The 27482-nt window shown below is 38.8% G+C and overlaps 1 protein-coding gene across 12 annotated transcripts in view; it reads right to left on the bottom strand.

The window, feature by feature from the left end:
- The window catches only part of SOX5 (SRY-box transcription factor 5), a 297407-nt gene that overhangs the window by 240107 nt on the left and 29818 nt on the right, over nucleotides 1-27482 (bottom strand). For 9 of the 12 annotated variants that reach the window (XM_074826380.1, XM_074826377.1, XM_074826379.1 and 6 more), the window contains exon 2: nucleotides 17826-18057. In XM_074826380.1, the coding sequence (XP_074682481.1) occupies nucleotides 17826-18056 (231 nt within the window). In that variant the 5' untranslated portion in view covers nucleotide 18057. The remainder of the gene's footprint in view (nucleotides 1-17825; nucleotides 18058-27482) is intronic. The other 3 variants (XM_074826384.1, XM_074826387.1, XM_074826388.1) reach the window with 1 other exon arrangement.

Raw genomic sequence — 27482 nt, 5'->3', positions numbered from 1 at the left:
TAACGTAAGGATTCAAGAACTTTCTATCAAAGGTTTGGTAATTAAAGCAGTGTGTTTGCTTCTCAAAAAGATTAATAATGAATTTGCTTCTTTACTAAAAGGAAAAAAAAAAAAAAATCAATGGTAGTGCTGGACACCAACATACTCTATTAATGCACAAAGCTAAAAAGCTGCTCTCAGGCAGTTTTATCAGCCCTTGCACATAAAATCCACAACACTTCTTAGTACTGACCGTTAGAGTACTTCCTAGCGGAAGGTTAATTCCCATGTTTTTTCAGCTCTTGGTATCTCTACCAAGAAGGATAACACCTGAGCCAAACAAGTTAGTTTTTGTGCACACCCTACAAAAATCCTACTGGAATCAACAAAGTGTTACAAACAAGGCATCACGTAATTATTACTAGGAGAGAGGACGACATAGGCCTGGTGTGATCTAACCAGGATGGGTCACGGTGTTGCCCGTGGACAGGGGGAAGCACGTACTGCCTAGCCCTACACAGTAATGCAGTTTCTAGCATCCCTCATCTGACTGTTGAGCTGGAGAAAACCTGGGCTGAAAATGCTGTGCTGGGAAAAGTGCTGTGCTGTGAACGTATTGATTTCTATGCAGAAGCAGAGAAGAGGTCTCCATACTACTCTTCCCATGCATCTTGTAAATTCACTAGTAAATTCCATTTCAGCTGCTGAAAGTTGTTGGTACTATAGCAGTGGGCACAGATTTAGCCCTGCAGACCATTAGGTGGCTGCCCCTCTATTCCAATATCAAGCATTTACTGCAAATGTATATGTCAAAGCAATGAGAAACTGTTCAAAACCTTGTCATGCTTTCTTTTTCTGTTTTGTTCTTTTCAAGGAAACTACTTCTTCCAAGAACATGGAGAGACCATGTGACTTTGAGCTCGAAAACCTGAAAGATCATGGAGCCTACCTGCTAATGAGCAACTTGCTATTAAAATGAGCTCATTAGCTTTCATTTTTGCTGGCTCCTGATCGATTCATGAGCCACTTACATGGCCTCTGTAAGCTGTACATAAATTATCAAATGCATTGATTTCTGAAAATAATAAATCAGGAAGTCAGTCCTTTCCATATCTCTAGTGTAAGTGGTTAGCTCAACGGCCCTCAAAACTCATCCAAAGAAAACAATGATAACATCGGTGTTCACAGATACGTTGCATCTCAAATGGCAAATATTCTACTGCAAAAATAAGCTTTGCTGGCATCTCAGAAAAGCAAATAAAAGCTTGCCTCTGAAAACGTTACATACAAAATGTACAATACAAAATGCACAGAATTTTGCATGAATCTGTGTAGGTGGCAGCTCAAGAAATTCGCAGTAAGGAACAATTGTCTACAGCAAGGAAAAATCCAAGCTAGATGATCTTAAGGTCCTTTTCCATCTCAGATCATTAAATTTCCATAACCTTCTTCATATGACTAAAGTAGTGGAAGTCCTATGGCATCCCAGAGTCAGTGCCAAGTTTCTGATGTAAAAGCAATTTCTCTTGTCAACTGATAACCTCAGCAACACAGGAACAGAACTTGCTAAAGACTAAAAGATTCAGCAAAGGAAGAAGTCGAGAAGGACTCTTTCACCCAAACATGCAGACATAATGGTAGCATTTTCAGCACATATGACTATCTCCAACACTAGACTGGCCAACCTGAGTTCACCTGGCTTCCCAACTGCTTATAAAAAATTATAACAAAAATTAGTCCTTTGGACACATATGCTTGCAAATTTCAAAGCACTTCATAACACTGATTTGCAATAATTTGCCTAAGGTCCTGTGGGCCTTGATCCAAAGCCTATTACAGACAAAGTAGTCTTTATATTGACTTCAAAGACCTTTGGATTGGACCCACAATGAATCACTGCATAGTAAGCAGAAAAATCAGGAACAGAAAACCTGGTCTAAGGAAGAGACGTCATTCTCTCCTTCAACACCTCAGTTTACTGAAAAAGACGGGAACGCAAAATTTATTTTTCCCGTTCTTCTGTATCACACTGCCAGCCCAACAAAAAGGCTATGGCCCTTTTCCCGCTTAGCTGTATTTCTAGGATCATGATTTAATTCCAAAAATTCTCCAATACAGTCTAACACAAGAGCCCAACTACACTGCGGTGGTATCTTCATCAACTCGACCCTCAATAATACTAGCATGAGAGCAGCTCACTGGAGTGCCACTGGAGAGAGCTATGTCAATGTATGCCAGCTGAGGACAGTGCCAGAAGAGCAAGACGGCACACTTGCTCTTCAATAACAGTAAGCTCAGAACTAAATGCAATAACAATAAGGAGTTAAAATGTGCAGACCAGAGAACATTGCTTAATCCCAGTTTACTGAAAGGACATGTCATTTTTAGAAAGTTGTCCAAACAACTGTCTTAATATTCTACACCAAAGTGGCTATTAATCAAACAACAAAGGCCCAATTAACACATAGCTGTTGTCACCTTGATGTTAAAAGCCTCTCCCTTCCCCCCTTCTTTCCTTCTTTCTGTCTTTAATGTTACAACCTAACCCAAAAATGCCTCAGGGCCCTACAGGGAAAAAAAGACAAGATAGAGAGAGGGAGGGGGAGAGGGAGAGAAAGTGGGGAGGGGAGAAAGAGAGAGAGAGAGAGAAAGAGACTCTTAAATACCATCTCTCCTCTAGGCAGCAATTTCCACAGATGAAGAGGTCACCACTGTTTAACAGTGTGCTGCCACGTTAATTTAGTATGACAAGATAAAGCAGTAATCTCTGCTCGAAGAGGCTGTAAACCGCCTGCTATCCAGGGACATGCTCGAGTCGATTTGCACTGTATATCACTTTATACAATTGCCGTGACAAAGCCCCCTGAGTTCCCTCATGTAAATCTCTCTCTCTCCCTCTCAACTTCCCTGCCAGTCAGACAGCATCGGATCTGCGGTAAGCTATGCAAACTTCATGTCTTACGCATGCCAATGGACCCCAAAGCTCCCCCCCGCACCCCCCCCAAGAGAAGATGTTTAGGACTTTGATAATCCATTGATCCCGCTTCCATATCGGCTTGTATTTTTCAATCTGTCGTGTTAAGTTGTCAGAGAGGGCGATTAAACCGATGTTTCATGTTCCAAGATTTGCGTTCCTGGGAATGATAGTTTTCAAAGCCTTTCTTGCTAGGTTCTGCTTAAAGATTATCCCTAAGAAAGCTGATGTGAATATTATTACTGGCATAAACCTGGTAATAAAACCATAAAGTGTTTTAGGTAAAGACATTTTAGAGATATTCAGGGTTATAAACATAAGAGTTTAAAGCTGGATAGAATCTGGAGTGCTTAAAAATAAAAAAAGAAGAAAAAAAGCGCCCTGTCAGACTGTGGAGTTTTCTCAGCATGAAGCAAAACAACATATGTAAAAGGGAAAAGGGAACTCACATGTCTATGTAAAATAAATATAATTACAGAACCACAGAAGAGGGCAGAGGAGAACACTGACCTGTGTAGTTAGACAGGAACGAGAAGAAGACAGAGCATGTGCAGCAGTGGTCATGATACTGCCTCAAATAAAATGCAGTGAACAGCTATTTCGAACGAACAGCTAAGAAACCTGCCTATGTCTCCAGCAGTCTGCACAGCTGAAAACATGGTCTTCTTGTTGGGGAAATAGGGTGGATTTTTTGCAATATGTTGCAACTCTCATATGCCATACTGCATCTCTAGAACATGCAAGTTTTAAATTATGTCTCCTCTCTATTTCACATTTAATTTGTGTCATTTTCCTATGGCCTGCAGGCATGATACAAGTCACAGCACACAATATACCAAATACAGTGCCAAAATGTGAAACTGCGCACATGTATATATACCCACTTTCTGGATTAAACATAGATGAGGACATAAATAGAATTAAAACAAGCACAGCAGACAGGTTTCTACAGAGTAAGACTGGAACTTAACTACAGTTTCTTAACTAATATATTGCTAGGTCTATCTACTAAGCCTATGCATGCCATTTGGACTTGCCAGTACTGCTATAAAAATAACCCAGCAAGGCTAATTCAAATCTTTTAGACACAACAGGTTACATACACTGTGCCTTCTTTATTGAATTAACTTTAATAATAAAATTTGACATTCGTTGCAGTTGACAGTAAGAATGACGAACACTTTATTAAGCACATACATTTCTAATAATAATTGAGAAGTAATTCCCTAAATTTAAAATGGGGAAAAACCACTGGAATCAATACCATTTTTTAGTACCAAGAGAATTTGCTCAAAAGAGCCTTTTAAACATGCGTTGGATTGCTTCTGTTCTCCAATTCATGTTGCTAACTAACACATTTCAAACTGTACATGTAAGCATAAAATTTATTTGAACTTAACATTGCTGGCTGGATATACAACAAAAGGTTTGCTTTTAGGGAATATCCAGTTCTTAAAATCCCACTAATACTATCAGTGACGGCTAAAAAAAGAAGTCTGCTAGAATATTCACACATGCACCAAATAAAAAAAGAAAAAAAAGATGAGCTTGAACATGGTTACTTCAACAAAAACATGAGAGAATATTTATATAGGAATGTGAGTTATTTCTTTTAACTCCACCATGTACTGTGAATGGGATTATTCTCACATAATTTTAGCCACAAATTAGATATTTAGACTAAACTAGTCATCAAGGCTCCCTCTATAGTCACAGACAAGCACCTTCAGAGAGCAATTCATCTTTCTTGTCTTAGATGCCTGTTTTAACATTGGCAAGGTTGTTCTAGGAGGGTGGATATCTTTTTCCAAAAAGCCCAGACACCTAACTTTTATGTATCCAAACTTCGGTGAACTGAACCCCAATCTCACTGTATGGTATTCAAGAACCTCTATGAGTTTGGGAACAGTAACAGACCACAGACCGTCACAGATGAAGGACAAGTATAATTTCCATTGTACTAGCATATAAATTAAGGCACAGAAAAGAGAAGTGAATTGCCAATGATAAATCAACAACTGGGAAGCTAAGAATACAGTCTAATTTCATCCAGTAAACGGAAAATTTGCCATTTTTGTTAATATTTATGAAATTACAAGTATGGAGTCCAACAACTGTTTGTGGTATCTTACAGAGCAAAATAATGATACAGGCCCTAAATATAAAAGTAAGATTTCATTCAAATTAGTTGATCCACATGGAAAACTAGGGAATTTACTGTGGCCCTGTGTCAATGTATTACCCAATATTCATGTTGACAGCTTCAAAACTGAAGCTATGGTCTCTGCCCAAAAGCTAAGTTTACACTGGCCACAAGCAAATAGGAAAAGTACATCATCTATCACAGATGTATTCTTTGCAGAACTGAATCACACTATTTTCAATTCTGCTTGAAGATATATAAAATTCTGGAAACTCTTTTCTAATAAAATTAATCAAATTAGTTTAAAAATAACTTAAACAAGTCTTATACAAATAAGTACTGTGAATAATAAACCTGCTCTCCCTCATACTCTACGTGCATTACTGTGTGTGTCAAGACAATATAAACTTAGGAATAAAAAAAAAAAAAGGTATTTGCACTTTTTATATTTATAAAAGTAAAGACTATACCATGGACTCACACTGTTAACATCAGCCAGACAGAGGACACAAACTCAAGTGAGTCAAGTGTTTTGAGCTCCGAGATGCAGAATGCTTTATATTCCCAACAGAGCTAAACACTATATTGCAAATACTTATTAAATAAAAATTAAATTATTACGAAGACGGTGTGAGGCTATGCAGGGCGGAAATCAGGAGGTCTAAAGCCCAGCTAGAAATTAATCTGGCTTCAGCACTCAAGGATAACAAGAAATGTTTCTATAAGTACTTCAACAGCAAAACAAAGACCAGGGAGAGGCTCCATCCCCTGCTAGACACAGGAGGAAACATGGCAACAAGTAATGAGGAAAAGGCTGAGGTGCTTAATGCCTTTTTCGCCTCAGTCTTTAATAGCAAGACTAGTTGTACTGAGGGAATCCAGCCTCCTCAGCCAGAAGACAGAGACTGGGAGAACGACCCCCCCACAATCCAGGAGGAGATAGTCAGTGACCTACTGCATCACATAGACATACACAAGTCTATGGGACCACACGGGATACACCCGAGGGTGCTGAAGAAGCTGGCTGGGGTGCTCGCCAAGCCGCTCTCCATCATTTACCAGCAGTCCTGGCTGACCGGGGAGGTCCCGACAGATTGGAAATCCCACATATAAGAAGAGTCAGAAGGATGATCCAGGAAATTACAGGCCTGTCAGCTTGACTTTGGTGCCTGGGAAGCTGATGGAGCAGCTCATCCTGAGTACCATCATACAACACATGTGGCCCAGTCAGCATGGGTTTATGAAAGGCAGGTCCTGCTTGACAAACCTGATCTCCTTCTATGACAGGGAAACCCCCTCACTGGATGAGGGAAACGCTGTGGATGTTGTCTACCTTGAATTTGGTAAGGCCTGTGACACCGTTTCCCACAACATTCTCCTGGTGAAACTGGCTGCTCATGGCTTGGATGGGCACACGTTTCGCTGGGTAAAAAACTGGCTGGATGGCCGGGCCCAGAGAGTTGTGGTGAACGGAGTTAAATCCAGCTGGCGGCCGGTCACGAGTGGTGTCACCCAGGGCTCGGTTTTGGGACCACTCCTGTTTAACATCTTTATTGATGATCTAGACGAGGGGATCGAGTGCACCCTCAGTAAGTTTGCAGATGACACCAAGTTGGGTGGGAGTGTTGATCTGCTCGAGGGAAGGGAGGCTCTGCAGAGAGATCTGGACAGGCTGGAGCGATGGGCTAAGGCCAACTGTAGGAGTTTCAATAAGGCCAAATGCCGGGTGCTGCACTTTGGCCACAACAACCCCCAGCAGCGCTACAGGCTTGGGGAGGAGTGGCTGGAGAGCTGCCAGTCAGAGAGGGACCTGGGGGTGTTGATTGACAGCCGGATGAACAGGAGCCAGCAGTGTGCCCAGGTGGCCAAGAAGGCCAATGGTATCCTGGCTTGTATCAGAAATTGCGTGGCCAGGAGGGACAGGGAAGTGATCTTACCCCTGTACTTGGCACTGGTGAGGCTGCACCTTGATTACTGTGTTCAGTTTTGGGCCCCTCACTACAAAAAGGACATTGAATTACTCGAGCGTGTCCAGAGAAGGGCAACGAAGCTGGTGCAGGGTCTGGAGCACATGTTGTACGAGGAGCGGCTGAGGGAACTGAGGTTGTTTAGTCTGGAGAAGAGGAGGCTGAGGAGAGACCTCATCGCCCTCTACAACTACCTGACAGGAGGTTGCAGAGAACTGGGGATGAGTCTCTTTAACCAAGTAACAAGCGATAGGACAAGAGGTAATGGCCTCAAGTTGTGCCAGGGAAGGTTTAGACTAGATATTAGGAAGTATTTCTTTACAGAACAGGTTGTTAGGCATTGGAATGGGCTGCCCAGGGAGGTGGTGGAGTCCCCATCCCTGGAGGTGTTTAAGAGTCGGGTTGACATAGCGCTGAGAGCTATGGTGTAGTTGAGAACGGTCAGTGCTAGGTTAATGGTTGGACTGGATGATCTTCAAGGTCTTTTCCGACCTAGATGATTCTGTGAAAAAAGCAAATTCTCTGGCTAGTCAATTACCTCTCACTGAAGGATTTTTTGGTTGAAGTTATCTAACTACAGATTTCTAAACTATAGGGATCAACAGCTGAGCTTACCACCCAAAGCTCCAGTTGTAACCTATGAATAAAAATAGGCACTTCTAGGGTGTGATTTCTCTGAGCTACTTAGAAGCTATGTTAGGACAAAATGAATCACGCTCCGCAATTCCCCTTTTATTTCCATCAACGATAAAGTTAAACCTAAAGTTACTAGCTTACCTTTGGACATATACTTTGTAAACATTTAGTCTGACCAGTCCTCACTCCTGAATCCTCACCCCAAAAGTGACATTGTGATTGACATGCCATTGCATTATGTGTTAGTGACCATGCTTATGCTAACTTCCTTCCTGTATGAAAACCGAAATATTCTCTTACTGCACCAAGAGACCTATAATCAATATAAGTTTACTACTGCTGTCATATACCATAAAAAACCCCATAGATTTAACTGAAAATTATACAAGAAACGAACTCCCTCCTATGGAGTCCTAAATCAACTAAGCTCCGCATTTATAATGGTTGTTTTCCGGAGACCCACAGATCCTATGCAGCTAGATGCTAACGTCAGGGAACGCTACTGCCCTTGAACACAGATGGATCCAAACCTGAGCAACTCTCCTGATTACAACTGCAGTAGTTTAAAATGAAAAGAGCAAGAAAGTGGGAAGTTTCACTTACAGTTTCAGAGATGTAATACACACTTTAAATTCAATCTGAAAATCAACAGAGAGGAGGGTCTGAAGCACAGATATTCTGTATTATTTCTGGCTAGCAATATTAATAAGCAATGCAAGCTTCCACTCCTGACATGACTTAGTGTACAGATACACACTCTACCATAGTAATTCAGACTTGAGATGTCAGAATTTACCTTCTGCTGTAGTATTTATTTTGTGTCATCAAACTCCAATCCTACAAAAAGCTATGTGCAGAAGGAGTTATAGTCAGTGACCTCTCCTTCCCTCCCTCTTGCTACCATCAGCATTAGGTTCCAATCAACCACATTATTTTGCAGAAACAGGGTCATAAGCTAAGCATTCTGAGGCAGGAATGTTTCTTTTTTCTGTCTCTATAAAAATATATCATGCTCTGGGTACAATATAAAGAAAGATAATAACACTCTGATATTAGATTTTATTGGTCTGTGTTTTGGACGATCTATATCATTTGCCTGTTGCCTGTACAAACTACAAAAAGTTAATCTTTACAGCCTTTTTTTCCTTGCGGTGGATTCAGTTTATAAAGCATAAAAAAAGGATGCTGAAGCAGACTATTTCAATGCATAATGACAGTCTTGTTTATACTGCTCTGGCAAAAATTATCCTCAGTTAAACTGGGCACAAACTCCAATCAGTTATGTCCATTGGTTTATCTAGTAATGCTAAATTCACAGGATTCATCGAGTCTCCTTCTTCTTTGCAAAGATCAAAATGCCTTATCTGGTTACACAACTGTACCTAAAGCGGAAAAGAAACAAAGAATTTAACAGTGTTAAGGATAATTCTGAAACGAGGCTGGCCAAACTATTCAGACAAGCTTGCTACCCCAGACATAAAGGACTCTTTTCACTTAAGAAAGTTTGTTTCCTCCGTTTAATTGTCTTGAAACACTTTGGAACATTGGTTGGTTCAGAAACATTGCAGCAGGTCAGTCTTCTCCCTTAGGGAGGTTTCTGTACATGCCTTAGGAGTTAACCCATCTATGTATACTCATACTTAGGCAAACAGTCTATAGTCTGTTTTACCACAGGTCCTTCTCCAGCCATGAATCTCTAGAGAAAATAAATAAAAATTAAATTTATTACAGTGAAGAAGGTGGTGATATTTCACTGATATACTCAAGACAAAAGGAAGTAGTTAGCTCCGTGAAAGAAAAAAAACCATGATGGGATGACATGACACTTTAAACACTAGCAACTGCCTGAAGCCACATTTTCATTACCACTACAACCATCATTATTTCTGGTGAATCTGCAAAAGCATTAGCAGTGGCAAGAAAAATGAGAGAAAGAAAGCTGGCCTTGGCACAACCTAATCCAATTTAAATTTGTATAACCTGAGAATACGTACTTAAAGATACAAAGGAAAAAAAAAAGGACAGAACATTTCACTCAGCCATTAAAAGGACAGAAAAGAAAGAAATGCTTCAAATTGTCGCTGCAATGGGTAACATCTTAACTAGGACACAAACATTTGATAGTGAGAGAAAAAACTGTAAAACAGGACTGTAAGTATTAAGTGTAGCAGAAGGTTCTGGCACTTCTAGGAGCCAGAGCTGATAATCACAGAGATTCCCCGCAACCCTGAAATTCAAGAAACCATGACCAATACTTCACAATGCATTTCAGTTTTGGTATATCTCTACTGAAAGTAGAGCTGCATATCAAAAAACAACCATTCTCTAGTTTATTGACATTCTGTCCAAGCAAATAGCACAATACTTTCTTTTACTGTGCAATGTCTTCATATGTGCTATTTACTAAAAGGCTTTAGAATGGATTAAATAATAAAAATGGCTAAGTTAAATATGACTACAAGCAGAGGAAGAAAATGGGCAAGGCAGAGAAAGGTTTTCAAAGGACAACTGCAAGCAGACAGAAAGTGATAGAGTAATATTGTTCTTCTAAAGCTGGAGAGAGAGAAAAAGGCTCTCACCTGCAGTGAAAAGAAAGGGAGAAAGCCACACCAGCTGCTCGAAGGAAGCAAGGTGGATGTGAAAAGCATATGCAGCAGACAGAAAGCACACGGGGAAAATGTTCTGGAAGGTCTAAAATGAATGGGCAACTACTGAAGCAAAAATGAGTCAAGGTGGTGTGCAAAAGTAGTAGTTCACACGGTGTAGGGTGCAAAACTGGATCACATTCCCACGTGCCACCTTGCCTTGAGGCACATGTAGGATAAGAATACAAAAGCCTGGTATGCTGCTCTCTATTCTGATAGTAGTTACACTGCCAGCCTATGGCCACAAACTTCTTAACAGCACAGAAGCTTGGCCAAAGGAGATAAACCCATTAGTTGAAAGTGAAATAATGAAAACTTAACTAAATTTCTGCTGTCTTCTCTTTCCAGAACCATGGAGAACTGGGTGTTTAATTGGCAGCAGAGTTTCTGCCTCACTGCCTACTGTAGAGATTCACTGTCAACAAAGAAAAGGCAGTATTTCAGAATAAATTTGTGCAGAGTGCCATAGGTGATGGACCTGGACTGAAGAAGCTCTATGAAGTTCACAGCTACTGTTTGAGTTCCAGGAGGATGCAGATGCCATAGATCCTTACCTAGGCTATTTCACAGCTAGGGATTGACTACTGAAAGCAAAAGCTGTATCAAGAAGTAGAAACACTTAAATGCAGTCTCTTTACACTGTTGCTATAACTAATCTCTCAGTCCTGCTGAGGCTTTCTCCATACCCTAGTCTTCATCAGTGCTCCTCAAATTGGTAGCTTCAAAATTTTGTTCCAAATCTGTGGTACTTCCTACCTCCCTCTGGAAGACATCATTGTCCTAGTCTTCTGGGTACTGGCTGCAATGTGCTGCTGTGGGCACGCTGCTACACTTCCAAGCCATGCAAGCTGCACGTACCATTAGGCTGACCTGGAAGAGCTGACGCCAATGCACTATTTCCAGTAAAAATGTACAATCCTCAGCAAAATTACCTAGCAGATCCTAGTAAATGTGTGTAATCCCAAACTGAGCTACCTACTGAAGGCAGTCTGGATTGAGATATTAATTTGGAATGAAACAACTGTGTCCACTGTGCATGTCCTAGGGCAGATTAGTTTGCTTAGAAAGATGACCAAGTTTTTTTTCTTTTAAGGGTTACGCTTTTTTTTTTTTTTTCATACTGCACTTTATAGGTCTTTTCTGTTCATTTTAAGACAGACCATCTGGTTCAAATATTTCTACCAACTGTGGGTTTTATGGTTTTACCTATCTTTTTTCCTGTGGAATTTTTCAGCTGTTCACTTGAATAAGATTTTACTAGTATTTATGCAAGAAGCTTAAATAAAGATATTTTCCAGTATGAAGTCAATGAATTGATTCCTAGGCATATAATCACTTGCAAACAATGGATACATACAGTTCCCAGCACTTCTATAAAACAAAGGTGTTTACTTTTCTGTTGATTATTTTCTGCTTAACTGCATTCAAATGAATCCATTAAAAACGTGACTGCTTCACAGTAAGATGATCTTCAGCAAAAACAAACAACTGCTGTTTCCACTTCTCTTCATGGCCTTTAAAAACTACAGTCATCTGCACCCTGTATTTCAGGCAATTTATAGATGGTAAGTCTGGACTTGATTTGTTAATTTATTGTTTTAAATGTAGTTCTAACTCTCCTGATTGGGAAAAAAAAAATATTTTCCTACTTCATTACTTATTTATTGTCCCCTAACCAACCTTTGGACCTTTCAGAGTCTGATCTAAACACCGGTGGGTCATCTCAAAATTCAGGCAGTCCTTCTGCCCATTGACTTCAGCTGGAATGATACATCCACTCTGGTCCTCCATAGCCACAAGTAAGCAAAACTCACTATATTAAGAGTGGTAGAACAAACCAAGGGAACTTCCACAAATTATCAGACTGCTCCCAAATTGCACTACAGCTTTGATCCCTGCCTCACCTGAAGAATGAAAAGACTTTTTTACCATTTACCCACCCTATATAGGACCTGCACAACAAGTAGTTTGCAAGTAATTGCTCAATACTATAAACATTACATACATAGATGGGACAGGATTGGAGAGGCAGGAGAATACAGATCATGACAAGGAGGACAGGCAGGTTATAATAACTTAAATGGAAGATATTTTGTCAGGCAGATATGAAAGGCATCAAAACTTTTTCTGGTTCCATCACAACTGGTTCTTAAGGGCTGCAGAGAGTTTTCTAGGGTTTGGACTAAATGATGTAGTAGGAAACTTCTACAGCTGTTTGATGGGTCCTGGCTGATTCTTCTTTGTTCCCTTTCCTAATAGCCTGCAGAATCATTCTCTGAAACAGTGCAAGTGTAAAGATTGAAAAGATCAAAACTGAAATTGTATCTGTAGAAACGGCTTTCATGTGCTACTTTGGTGATGACATTTATGATGCAATGTTTGTAACAATGCAATTTCATCATCTTATAAATATCTATTTGCCATTAAAAGAGGAAGGAAAGAACATGAAAAAAGACAAATGCAAACTTACCACTGTTTCTACTTTGTTTTAATTGAACTAGTCTTGTTCAGATAAGCCTATCTCTTACCAAAACAACAGTTTATAGTTTAAACTGTGAAATTGTATGTGCGTGTGTGTGTGTTGTAATTATGGTGCCTGCTAACAATTTCATACTGCCACATTGCACATATGGCTTCCAAGCTAGCTTTATCTGAATCTCTGTGAATCTATTCTCCGTGCTATTAAACTGAGCACATTCCACATCGTTCAAAAGTAATTACACTTTTGTCTAGAGTGTAGGAGACTGCTCTCCCCAAACAATGAAATTCTCATTATTAGAGCTGGCACAATAACGGCACTGGTGTTCACAACACTGTGCATTGTACCATCACAATAACTTATCCTAAGCTTGATGCACAAAGGTACACTGGAAATTAAAATTTCTCTAAAACCACTGTGGTTTTTTTTAAATAGACATTCTTTAGCTCAGTATAATTAGAGTCCTATTTGACTTTTAAAAAGCTATATGCATTCAGATTTCCATTCTCTTTGCAACTTCTGAATAATAGCTAAGTGCTGTAGCCACATGTTGTTCTGATCCAATACTATTCACATGGTGACAATCCCAGACCAACAGGTGAAGTGCAGGCCAGGATGTATATGATAAAACAATTCAAAGGCAGCATTAAACAATCTTTTATTTTGGACAAGTGGAGGAAAAGCATGAAGCAATGTGTTGGCAAGCTCTTTGACCAGTAGTACTGTTATTCTTAATATGACCAAAATTTCTTAATATTATTCCCAAATTACAGAGGAATAACTTCATTCACCACAGAAATGCAAGATTTTTTAGTGTGAAGCAATAAAGCTACTTAAGAGTGCACTGCAATATTTGCTATCAATTTAAAGCACTGCTGAAAATGAATTCTAAATCCCACTGAAAGTGAAGGACAAACATGGGCTAGCAGTGCAGTCACACAGTTTGGAACAACTGGACAGTGGCAAAATTACACCTTACCAGTTTGATCTTTTGGTCAGAATTTCCTTTTTTTTTTTTTTTTTAATCTCATCCAGCATTTGATTGATATTCTACAGTTAAGAAGAATGGTCAAATTTGACCACAGCATAATGTGCCCATGGTATATTTTAAACAGTGCTTTCAGCCTTGACATCTCTTACTTTCAGAAATTAGCACACAGACATGGCTGGTGAGATCAGTCGTCTTGAGAGGTTATAAAAGCAACATGGTAAGGCAGACAGAAATAAATAAAACAAACCCTCATAACTTAGATGAGCTGACAACTATCTGTGCTATTCAAATACTGTAGCCTTAATAGCTTTCTTCAAAAGAGGCATTGACTGATACTGTAATCCTCAAGTGTTTCCCCACTAAGCTTCTGGCCTGCTATGAACATCCTAAGGGGACTCAGATATATTCTAAGTCGAATGATTTGTCTTGCATTTTCTACTAAGCCTTTGGTTTCAGTCTGATAAATTATTGTTTCTTTTCTTATCAGTGGAAGAGCTTTCCTACTTAAAATAAGTATCTAGTTTCTTCTATCAAGAGGAAGAGAGTTTGGGATAGAGTTGCCCCTGCCTTTCACAGAACCACAGAATGGTTGAGGTTGGAAGGCACCTCTGGAGGTCATCTGGTCCAACACCCCTGCTCAAGCAGGGTCACCTAGAGTCAGCTGCCCAGGACTGTGTCCAGATGGCTTTTGAATATCTCCAAGGATGGAGACTCCACAACCTCCCTGGGCAACATGTTCCTATGCTCAGTCACCCTCACAGTAAAAAGCATTTCCTGATGGAGCCTCCTGCATTCCTGGTTGTGCCCACTGCACTAACCTTTCTCTGGCTGCAGTTCCCACATCCTCAGAAATACCCTGTTCATTTTGATGGAAAGATGGGTTTTGCAGCTTTTTGCCAATTTTGGTTAGGTTTGAAGATTTCTTTCCAGGGATTTTGCCCTCCTTTTATAAAAATTTACCCAGCATTCTGAGCTGTGTCTCTATGTTAGCAGTTGTTACAGCTTCGTAAAGTGCAACATGGTAAATTTTCAAAAGTCTAAGTCGGGTAAACTGTTGAGTTGTCGCTCTGGTTCAATCAGCTCTCTACCTTAAGGATCTTAGGATGTCCCAGCTGGCAGGACTTGTAAAAGGAAGCACAGCTGGAAGTAACCTATGAAACAGAGGGTCAATTAGCAGCTAGAAAAGTGAGGCCAAGAAATTGATTCTCAAGGTTGAAATTGTTTTCCTAACTGCACCTTCATGACCCAGTGCCAATAGGCAGAATATGAGGAAGCAGGGATGGCTGTGGTGACAAGAGGAATTCAGCTATGCAGCCTACTGATGAGACAAAGCTGTGTAATTCCATACCTCTTCCAGATCCTTTGGCTGTGGCTTTCTTCTGTGAGATTGTTCCTTAAGCCAAATGGGTGTTGTACATGTAGCTAACACAGAAAGATCTCTCCGGATCTATACCATGTCTATCTAAGAATCCCTTCAGAGAAGTGTCTTAGCCAACAATCACACACAAAGCAGTATAGTTTAGAGGAATGCACCAGGGTGATGCACTAAATGATTTCGGACTGGCTAAATGTCTAATCCTGCCTTACTGGACACTGGAGAGATCTGTAAAGGTGTACCCTGCAAGGACAGCATGTGGCTGCAAAACGAGAACCCCACAGTCACTTGCAGACTCAGTCAGTAGGTGTAGTAGTACAGCTGACAAGCTGTTAAGAAGTGTGAAGCACACTGTTGGAGTTTATCAATAAAAGTCTACTGGACCGCACTGTGTGGTGGTGTGTGCACATGTACATACACCCGGATTTGCTTCCCAGAGACTAAAATAGCACAGAATGTCAATTCAAACAGTATAAAAATGACCTCTGTAATGCTACCAAAGTGAATACCCTTTGGGAATGACTTTCATAACTGCTAATCACCCAAATTGAAGTCATCTAAAAGTTATCCAAGCACTAGGTTCAGTTACTTCTTATAACTACCTACCACAACAGCAGAGGGAGTGATTACGTATATTTTACTCATTTACACTGATCACTTCCTTCTTTCTGGAGACACATAGGTTACATGCTTTCTGACCTACCTGGATGATGATTTTTACAAGACACTCCTCACTAAAACAGAGATATTACCAAAATGTCATATTCATACAAACTGGCAATTTTCTTAAACACGTATGAACACAAAACCAGTTCCTACAATCCCCCAAACATGCTTCAGAGAAGCCTACAGCATCTCACTACTACAGCAAAACTGTCTGAAACATGAAATAATGCCTTCTATTACAAAGAGACAGAACACGCTGTTTTGACTTCACATTAAATATAGCCTTCATAGCAGGAAGCCACACTAGATGATTAGCTAAACTTCTTGGTCTTAAAAACTATAAATGAATAAAGAAGTTAATTAAAAATCAGTTAAAGAGAAGTGTTTCATCAAGGCATAGCTGAAATACTCCTGTTGGGCTCCTTAGAAGACAATGAGTTTTAATTTCATTAGGGTCTGATTCTACACTACTGGTGTCATCACAAGGTTCTCTACTGACTTAAATGTTGTCAGGAACAACCCCTTATCTTCAGTACATTCTCTTAAAATAGGCCAAGATACAGCAAAGCTCATACACCGGTTACATAGCCTAACATCCCATTAGCTGGAACTGTATATTAATGAATTACATCTCCATAAAACATACGATAAAGGATGAGAAGCAAACAAGCTAGAAAAAGATAATATGTCTGCCCATGCTTAATTTTTCCAATGATGTTCTTTCTTCATTTAAAGTTGCAATAGGACAAAGCAAAATTAAGTATTCTAAACCACTGTTTGAACTTAAGCAGTAGACCAGAAAGGAAGAAAAATGGATCAGAATCAGTGGGTTATTTTGTCTAAGAGAGCAGTTTCAGTGAATATCCAGTGACTTGGTCCTATGAGAAATAATAATCCCTAAGGCTTTTTACTTAGGGCTTGTTACATATGCATAATGAGCTGTAAGGGCTTAAATACCACTATGAAGTTCTTGCAGGCTTTTATGAGAATACACTATCACCTAGGCTTTTTTAAAAGCCTTCAGATATGCAGGTCCATTCATTATCTTCACTTAAAGTGAAATTGTCAGTGCCCTTGTCAAAGTGGGGGACTAACAGAAAAGTTACAGTCAATTTGTAAACAGGCAAGAGCTGTGGAAGTGTGTTCACAATAGACAGTTTTGCCGAGGTGCCTAAGTCCCGGGGTTTCAAAGCCTTTCCCTGCACCTTTCAACCTTTATAAAAATGTTCTATGGTAGTCAGCACGAAGGGCCCAAACACATCATGTTACAGTAGTGACACTACAATACTAGTGAGGAACACTGCACTGCTTTTTGTTCTTTTTGTTTGTCTGCTTTTAGATAAAACCAGTTCTGGACTTCCAGCAGGCTGCTAAATGTAAGGAATTAAGTGCACAGTGTCATTTGTAAAGTGCACAAAAAGGTGGGAATTCACAAGTGAAAAAAGTAGCAGGCTGATTTAATTCCATAAGCACAGCAAATTTTCTTGTAGGTAGCTGTGGCATGCGAAACACACATCAGACGTGAATCTTTAAAACCAGCAAAATCCAAAGTTGCTTTTTCTACCCTTTATACAGACTTCCGTGCCTTACTATTGCATAAAATCGGCATTGGGGTGATATTTCAGACACCACGCCAAACATGACTCTCACTTACAGTGTTTCAAAATCATTTACTGTTTGCTGAACACATACACTTCAAATTCACATCACTGTAGCTAAAAAATTTTAGCACCCTAAATGCCAGCAGGCAAAGGTGAGGAAAAGCAGAGCTTGCACTGCAAGTGATTTAGCATTTGTAGCAGAGGGTAAAGGCAGTCCAGCTAGGTCAAAGCTTTCATATTATTGTAGCATGTTCTGTACGTGTAACTGTGCATTGTACACTCCATAAAGTACAGATCTGGATGCCAAGCTACTGTAGAGGCAGAATTCAAAGAATGGATGTAAGCACAATAGACCATTAGCAAACCTACCATTGTGTTGTGCTGAGAAGTGGGAGTCCTATGGCCACAGTTCTCTTGCGTCAGCAGAGAAACTGGCTGAAATTCCTCAGAGTGAGGCTTGTTGGGAAAACTCACATGCAAGGGAAGGTGAAAGGCTGGGAGCCCGTCACTCTCCTCTTCTCCCACTTTCTGTCTGCTTGTCACCATGGCTACCTCTCCATCTGCTTCCCCATACGGAGAGGCTGGTCGCTTGGAAGACATCCTGGAAGGAACAAAAGAGGAGAAAATAATGAAACCTCCAAATAAATCCTTAATGCCGTCATTGTGTGGTTAGGGGCCATTGTAACAGAAATGCCTTTTTTGTGCTGGCAGAGAGCAGGAAACCATCCAAATACCACTGCAAAGCATACACAATTGGGAACAATGGCCAAGCAGGTAGCAACAGAACAGTGGCTTGTTTGTTGTGAGAATAATACACTAATATAGCACTCTCTTGTATTCTGGCTTCTTAAACATGAAAATTCACCTAAGACGAGTGTGTATAAAGAAATGCAATTCCTTTAAAAAAATACCCATCTGGTTTTGCATTTGCAAGAGACTATAAGAAGATAGAATGTCTCCTGATACAAGCTATTGTCAACTTAGCTTTTAAGGAATAATCATCTGCATGTATTTAACCCTAACTGATAAAAAAAGTAAAATAAAATACAATAAAATAACTTGCTAGCAAGCCAGAACGTCTGTGTTTATAAAACTTCACCCATATGAACAACAGAGTGTTATAGTCATATTGCAAGAATCTTTTCAGGTTCGCAGATCTGGGATAGTTAAGCAATTAAACATTTGAACATTAATAATCTAAGCTTTTTGAAAACACAAATTCAGGGTTGCACTAAGTGAATGAAGATTTGCTACCAAGATACCCTATACTTCCTACCTATAGCCAGATCAGGAAAACACACGTGTAAATGTAACTTACATCTGTATCTATATAAAAAAGGATACACAAGGAAAATAAGTAGAGCACATATTGTAAAAATCACACACAAATCTTGACTTAAAATTCAGGCCCACATTCTGAATGTTTTGAGACTGTCTGATAACACTGTCCTGATAGCCTATGTGTATGTTCAACTTTTAGAAACTAAGACTGAAAGAATCCTTATGTCATTGGAAAATCCAGTTTTCATCCAAACCGGGCACTACTGAAAATCTTAAAGGACAGCCTGAACCCAGAACACTTCCAGCTTGGTCTTCAAAATAGAGGGGTCCAGTGAAGTACTAAAATGCAGAAGACTTCTGGGATTAATTACAGCAACATTGTTCATGAAAATCGGGGTGTATGCATGGATGGCATAATGGGCCACTGTGCTAAGCAGGGGCATCTGTAAGAGGGAGTGGAATGAGAAATAAGAAAATCTATAGGCATAGTCAAAAGAAGAAAGAAAGAAAAAAAAGAGGAATATTTCATGGAAAATAGGAAGTTATGAACAAGGAAACTCAAGACTATTGTATGTAAAAGTTGAAAAGACAGGCTGAAGTAATACTGCTCCTCCTCAAAAATCTAGTATTTATGATTCTAATTACCCCATTTTGATTTTCCACTTCACAGTTGAAGGACTGCATTTCAAAAGCCCAGCAGCCTCTTGAACCATGTGTGGGGCTGCTGTGAGGTGGAGCATGTCCATACGATTTGGCATATTGAGCACGAAATGGTTCTTAGCAGCAGTCAACTGGGTCTGAAAACAAACAGTGACTTTAAACAGCCCTTTGTTAGGACTTATTTTGTTTCTAATGATCTCATTTTGAGCTTTGCCTCCTGAGCCAAGTTAGATTATATTTAAAAAAAAAACAACAACAAAAAAAAACCTCAGACAAAAAAATCCCTAGCAGAACCTACACTCAGCTGCACATCGCCTGTTCTGAACACCACCTATTGCCTGTACATAGAGAAGCAATCTGTATTTTCTATTAATGTTTGACTTAGTCCAACAGACTAACACTTCATACATCCTACCTGAATTCTGTCTTTTAGGCTTTCCCACCTACGTGTCTGCAGTGAAGCATATGTATAAAGACAGAGATCACCAGATAAGACTCTTACTGGCAGTTTTCTAGTAGCCCACTGAATTCAGTATTTTACAGCTATGTTTGACATGACAGATCCCGAGCTTTTCTTCTGCAGACACCATGCAACTCCCTCCTGAAGTTAATGTGAATTATTCATATTCTGCATTGCACTGCATCAAGATACACATTTGCTATTGATTTTGAGTGTAACATTTTGGTTACTCAATTCAATGCTGCCTTAATAGAAGCTTGTGTTTTTACAAACTCTCGCTTTCTGAAAATCAGCACAAAGCAGTTGTCTCAATTTTGGCAAACAAAAAGAGAGGGATATAAAATCATTAGTCAATTATTCCACAATAATGTTCTATACTTTAGGACACTTCTATTCGGTAAGATCACTGAAAATATTTTAAACGATCTACAAAAATCTCCACTACAATTCACTTTGACAAAAAAAAATAGAGAGAGAGGATGCCTTGCTTTGTATTATATACTATATACCCCAATTGTGTTAAAAACTCCTACTCCTGTTAACCCAGATTCTGTCACATTGCTTCACAAGGAGAGTTTGACTATCATGTTGAAATAAAGCTCTTCTGCTAACTTTGTAAATTAATATACAGTTTCCTTTACTGTGTTCAGTTAGCACACTACCACACCGCAAATCATCCCTGCCTTCTGCTTGTCACTGTTCCCAACAGGGGCGATACCATTTTCTGTGGGGAATTTTATAAAAACAGGCAAGGAAGGCAATAGAGGTGACCACCTCTATGCACTAGCAATAACAGAGATTATTATAGTTTTGATCTAAAACAAAAATCTATGGGTTGGACTGTAGGCCAATCTACAGTGATACTAGAATGGGAAGAATAAACTTTTTCCTTCCTCATGCAGCTCTTAAAAGATCCAGTTTAAATTACAAGCCACATGCCCATCACAATGCTAGAAGGCTAACAAATTGCTAAAATGTCTAAGGCAGTGAAGTTAAGGATCTACTCTGCATTACTTTTCCAAGTGACTACAACACTCAACAAAATGGATTCACAACCCTAGATAAGGGTCACACAGCTCAGATGACGACTGCAATTTGTTTTCAGGTAGCTCTGTCCATAGCCAACATGAGTTAGGCATAATCTGGCCTTTCAGAAATCTCATCATCCCCTCTAACATCAACCACAAACATTGGAGTTTTGCAGAAATTACTCCTTACAAACATCTGGGAAATTTCCACAAGAAAATGGAAGATTTAAGTAACTAAATAAATCTATATCTACTTATGGAAATGTCTTCCAAAAGGACAATAACTATCAAAGCCTATAGCAGCAAAGGATCAAACCTCTGATAGGTTCATGAGCAGAAAACAACATCATACAATGTAAATTCATTCACAGATGGTCTTTCATTATTTCTACAGCTCTATTGGTCCCTCTTCTGAATTTAAAATGCTCCCACACCATGTATCCTTGAATTATCTTTTCATACATCTTCATTTTCCTGCTGAGCTAATACTAGGTCTTAACAGATTCTGTATCCGAGATGCAACCGGAGTTCCCATTATAAACAATAAGGAAAGGGAAACAGCTAAATTCTGAGAAACAACGTTACCTGAAACTGAGCTTTTTTTAAACAGATACAGGTCTACTGAAGGACTGGAACTATCCCATCTTAACAAAGGACTGAAAATATCCTGGAACTACCTTCAATGATAACACGACAGTTTACCACTTACACGACTTGAAGATCTTTTCCTCTAACTAGTTTAAACTCAGAAGGGTTTTCAGTTACACCCCTCTGAAAGAAGATTATCAATGAGAGAGGAAACATCGACTTCCTGAAACATCAACTTATGGATAGGATTTAAAAAAAAAAAAAAAAAAAAAGAAAAAAACAACAAAAACCCCAAGATATAACTCTCAGGAAAGTAGCAGTACAGTGGACCAGATTCTGAATCTAAAAGGGTGTCTCTGCAGATGAAATCTGCTGCAACTTAAGACTTGCAAGAAGAGTTGCATTTTGAAGTGTCATTAATCATTTCTACTGAACATAAACAATAGTAACTTTTAAGACAACCTAAATCTGCAAGGTTCAGACACAGTGGGACGCAGTCAGTACTCAGCCCACTGAAGAGACACATCAGAGTTATGAAATGTATCCCCATACTTGATTTTTATCAGTGGTTAGGATGGAACTGAAGATTTAGTTCTGGTGAGGAACTCAAATACGACCCTGTTTCTTGTAAAGGGACTCTTTTTTCTATTTTTTGGAAAGGCTTCTTAATATGCAGAAATTGCAGTAAAAAAAATGCCTTTTGTTAAATTTTCATTAAATAAACACTTTTTCTGGTAGCAAGAATTTTTTTTTTCAGGGAAGTAAAATCTCACTCCTTTAACTCACTCATCCCACAAATATTTGACGCGATTCATCTTACAATAGCTTCTCCACGTATTTCTTTACTCCCCTTCAATTTACAACAGACTCTTTGTAGGCTTAAACTGATACCCTGTGTCTATTGATCTCAGTGTTTTTGGACTGACTTCAGCATGGCTAGATTTTCCCACTGGAAAGAGTAAGAGCTGCCCTGCATCCACATGAATTGTTTTCTCATGTCATCTACAAGTATTAGTTCCATCCAAATAATTTCAGGCTACCAAATAACATTATTTTGTTTGTTAAGTTTTGGGGTTTTTTTTCTCGAGTTCAGTGCCTCACAAAAGTGATATTTCCACAGCGCTCTTTTTTTAAAAATTATTATTATTTTTAACAGAACCTCATTTAAGTGTTCCCAGTACACTTCCATTTGTTCATTGGTTTTGGTTCATTTCATACATGATTGTATACCCAAAACAAATCTAAAATGGTATCCAGTATTCAAGGAGATAGTGCCCTCTAGCATACAACCAGCATCCATCCCAATCTGATTGCTCATGCCATAACATTTCATAAATTTTATGTCATAAAACTCTAATCTTGTTACATTAAGCAAAATACCTCAGAAGCATTTCAGATACCCACAAAAGCTCTTGGAGAAATGGCTTATCCATGTCTTCAAAAGTGACAAACACAGATGTGTCAGGAGAAAAAGATATGAGGCCATAAATCTTAACTTGTTGGGAGTTAATTAAGGGATTCATCAATCATTACACAGCTCACCCTATACATATACAGGCAAAATCCCGTCAGCTGCCACAACCCACAGCAATCTACAGGTTAAAAACTCCCAAAGTCCCTCTGTGTTCTGACTATTTATAAATGACTTTGTATAATCTAGCATTAAGACCTGTAATTATAAAACAGCATTAAAACAGGCCTGCATAGTTATGGATAATTATAGTTGGTACACTTTTTAAAGAAATAAAAAGCTTTTCTATTCAAACACAGGCTTTGCCTTTTTGACAGCTCCAAGTCCACAGGATGTAGAGAGATGATTTAAATTGTATGTCAAAATTTTGACTGTGCAAGACTTTCTTTTTTTTCCCCCCTTATCAAGAGAGGCATTGTTGTTTTCTCACCATAACTAGGCGTGACAGCGCCTGACTGGAGTCGCATAGCCAGTTTCTGAATCGGCATGAAAACGTTCACCTCTTGAGTTTCTCTGGCAGCTATAAACTAAGTCTTTCTCATGGGTACAGTTTAAATCACTCAGCCTTGTGCATCGGAGACAGGCACAGGGCTGCATTCTGAAGAGATGCACAAGGACAAGACGAGCAGATCTGATCCTCCAGCAGCAGCGTGGAGGGTCATTCCAGCTACCAACAGCATCAGGAACATACTCGCTAACATGGCCTGATTCCAAACCAAATGCTATATGCTAAACCAGTCACAGGAACTTCAATGGGATTCAAACTGACTCTCCCCCGATCTGCAGGGATACTTGCCTCTAATTAAAGTACATGTTGGAAATCTGCAGAGTCTGCGTTTCCAGAGGAAATACTTATGATTACAGACAGCAGCGGTATTACATATAGCTAATGTGTAAGCATACACACACAAATGTAGATGCACAAACACAAACTTATCCAAAATGTCAGCAATACATCTGCCTCATCTCTGAACACATTTAGTACTAATAAGATGGTTCATATTCCCAGGTTTACTGAAGCTATGATCTACAGACAGCCTAAGCAAAAGGTGCAAGTTAATACTAATGACTGCCTCCATTCCATTCTGGCCCCGAATTCACTCATTATTTATGCACACTGAATAACTAGTACCTTTAAAAAAAAAAAAAAAAAAAATCCAACTCTGTTCATTTTGACAGGATTACTTGTGTAATAAGTATTACTCAACATGAGTAAGGGTGGCAGACTCCTACACTCTGTCCCACTGGGAACCGCAAACCCAACTTGTTTCTACACATACCACTAAAAACAGACTTCACTTGGCAATATCTTTGAGTCATTTACAGCCTGGTTTAGAATTCTTTACCAAAGTAATTTTACAATGAAAAAAAAAAAAAGAAAAAGAAAAAAGAAGCAAACATCTCTAATCTGCTAATCAATAAAAAAAATGTGCATGAAACATGCTCTCATCTGTCACTCACACCGAGACGGAATAATCTGTTAATTATTACTTTCTAAGATCGTATCAATCAGCCATCTTTTAAAATGTACATACGCTACAAATAAGTTGAGTTATTTGAAACGGGTTTTGGTGAACAAGTCACTTTTGTTAATACAAACCAAGATCTTCATGGCTCAACCTGTGTAATGTTTCTGTGCAGTTGTCTATTACTATAGTTGTCACAAGTAAACCTGTGGTTAAGGCTACCCAGTAATTTCCATTTCACCCAACTCACTTTTTCCCTTTTACTTTCCAGATTTCCTCCGTGTATGGGGTAACTTTAACAATTTTCTTTAGTCCACCAGTTTAGAAGACTGAATAGAAAACAGGCAGGGAATATGCTATCCCCTATCTATTTTAAAGTTTGCATTTTAAAATATAGTAAAGTATCAGCAGCTTGGCTGAAAACCTGATATTCCACATATTGTGTTTTTTGAGAAAAAGGTACTGTTCAAAATTCCAGTGGTAAATGGTTTAATTTTGACAAGTTTTGAAACCCTCAAATAAGAAAGTTGTTACAAATGTCTTTCAAAAAACTGTTAACAAAAATTTTGTGAAGTTTTTCTTTAATAGAAAAATGACAAAAAGTACTTTCTGTAAACTCTATGCTCTCAACTAAAACTTCTCATCTCAATTTTCTTGCATTTACAAGGAATTCATGCATGAAAAACCACTGTAAAATCAAGTCTAGGAAAAATACGTTGCAACCAAAAGTTCATACTGAATGTTCCCAATGTGCATTATGCAAAGATTTTCATTGACCTTTTGAGGCAGGTAACTGGGAAAGAATCTTTGTGCATGACTAAATTGTTTAGTGAAATATTCTAGTCTGAAACAAACCAACCTTCAACCAAAACAGAATTTTTAAGGTGATGAAGGAACTTCTATCAAGATACTATATTCTATTACTGCAAAGAATATCACCCAATTCTTTTGTAGATCTCCTACAGGTCTTTGCATTATTGTTCCTGTTTTGTTCAGCAACTAGCAGGTGTTAAGCAGGAACGTTCATTCATTTACCCAGAGACACACATTCAAAATCAGCTTTAGCAAGAGAACCTGTATCCTGTTTTTGTTTGGTACCTGTCAACTTCATAAGCCTTTCCCCCCGCCCCCCCCCCCACTAGTCAGTATGTCAACTAAAAGAGCCAAAAATCTAACAGCATGTTTACAAACCAGAAACTATAGGATCAGGTTTTACTTCTGCTGAAAAGTATGCTTCTAAAAGATCAAACTTCAAAACCTGAATTTTTTGAGAACTTCTCAAAACTAGAAGAGGCACATAGTGAAAATGTGGTTAACGCTACAGGCAACATACAACTGTAATAGTGCAGTGTCAAAGACGATGAGCATCTATCAGCACAAACTTTGAAACAGCAGGATGCAGTCATTGTTGATGTTTCAAGTAAACTGAGCCTGATCACTGGCTTCTTTCATGCAAAAGACTCTGCTTGGATGAATCTGAATTAAATCCACAAGCACATTTATTTTCCAGTGCATCCTCAAATTAACTCTGGCTTCCTTCCCCACCCTAACCCCCCCCCCCCAACCTTTTAGAAATGTACCTCCCCCCACTCTTCAACTTCCCATACATCTTGCTTCTTAACTTTTTATTATTATTTTATATTTGTCCTCATGTCACAACAGAATAGCAGTTTTGGTTTTATTTTCACGTAAAGTTTTAGTAACTGCTCACTGCTGAAAATACTATCGCAATTACTATGACATGAGGTAATCATCACTCGTCTGCCTGCTGAACTGCAAAGAGGAATCTAGTCAAATAATTAGAGATTTCAGGCCTTGAAATTTCACAAACTAATACTTGAAAATGACAGAAAAGAAGTCAGTCAGTCTCCAGACGCTGAGTGGGAGAGCTGTGCTGCATGCTACAAGGAATCCATACATCACACACAGACGTGCATACCTAATTTCCATTGACATTGAGTGAAATGAAGGCAAGGAGTTGAAAAAGCTTTAAAATTATGACAATTATGAATGACTTACATCTTACAAAGAAATATGAGGAAGCACGGGCTCATTCTGAAAAAAGTTAGCTAATATTAAAACTTTTGCAATTTAGGGAGCTTATTCTTGGTCACTCATACTCTTTGTCTAATCAAGCTGACATAAAATTTTCTTCAAGCATTATTAAATGATTAATTACTTTCAGTAGAATCAACATTAATAATATGAATTCCCTCCCAAAAGACACCCAGATTTCAGTACAAGAAGCCATTCTTTTGATTGAGATCTTGGTAAAATACGACACAGCTTTTCCCACTCTTCCATCATGTCATGGCTCAGTAATGGAAGTGCCAAAGAAACAGCTACTGAGCTTCAAGCTCCCTTTCCTTTGCCTTCTCTTTCCTTACTTACATTTCAAACTCAACAAATGGAATTTTTAATTTTTTTTTTTTTAAACAACAACATTCCCTTACCAGAGTTTGTGTATAGTCACAAACAAACCAGAAACAAGGAAATAAAAAAAAAGAGTCTCTGTTTTTCCCCACTTCACTCTGAACTTCCCCGTTGGTAAATTCAGAATAATAAATTTATATTGCATATACACGTGCTTCTAATAAATGTACTTATAATTGCACTTATGAAATAATTTTCAATATATCCACTGATGTTTACGCATCTGAACTTACAGTATCATTCTACCATTATTATATAAATCCTTGCTCTGACCATCACTTGCATGTGCATTATCATCATGTCTATCACTTCATAAAAGAATGCAAATAAACACAGGAATACATAAACACATACACTGACAAGTATACTATATGCTTCCTGGTAAAACAGATCATGCTAGTAAAGTATGTATGCATATCCATTCATAGCTTGAACTTGCATCACTGAAATATTTGGCCTCTAAATAACTTTAGTGAGAGCAGAATTGGGGCCTCAGAGAACCTGTGTGCGCCTTTAAGAATTACAGGCACAGTGAAACATTTTTTGTGTCTGTGTGCATATGTGTAAAAAAATATACTCCAGCAGAGCAATGTCTCTAATAGATGTAAACATCTTCTTTCCAGCAGGTTAATTCCAGCT

The sequence above is a fragment of the Strix aluco genome, chromosome 5 (genome assembly GCF_031877795.1).
Source record: "Strix aluco isolate bStrAlu1 chromosome 5, bStrAlu1.hap1, whole genome shotgun sequence".
Taxonomy (NCBI): Eukaryota; Metazoa; Chordata; class Aves; order Strigiformes; family Strigidae; genus Strix; species Strix aluco.
The sequence above is the reverse complement of the archived record's forward strand: the minus strand, read 5'-3'. Positions and strand labels throughout refer to the sequence as shown.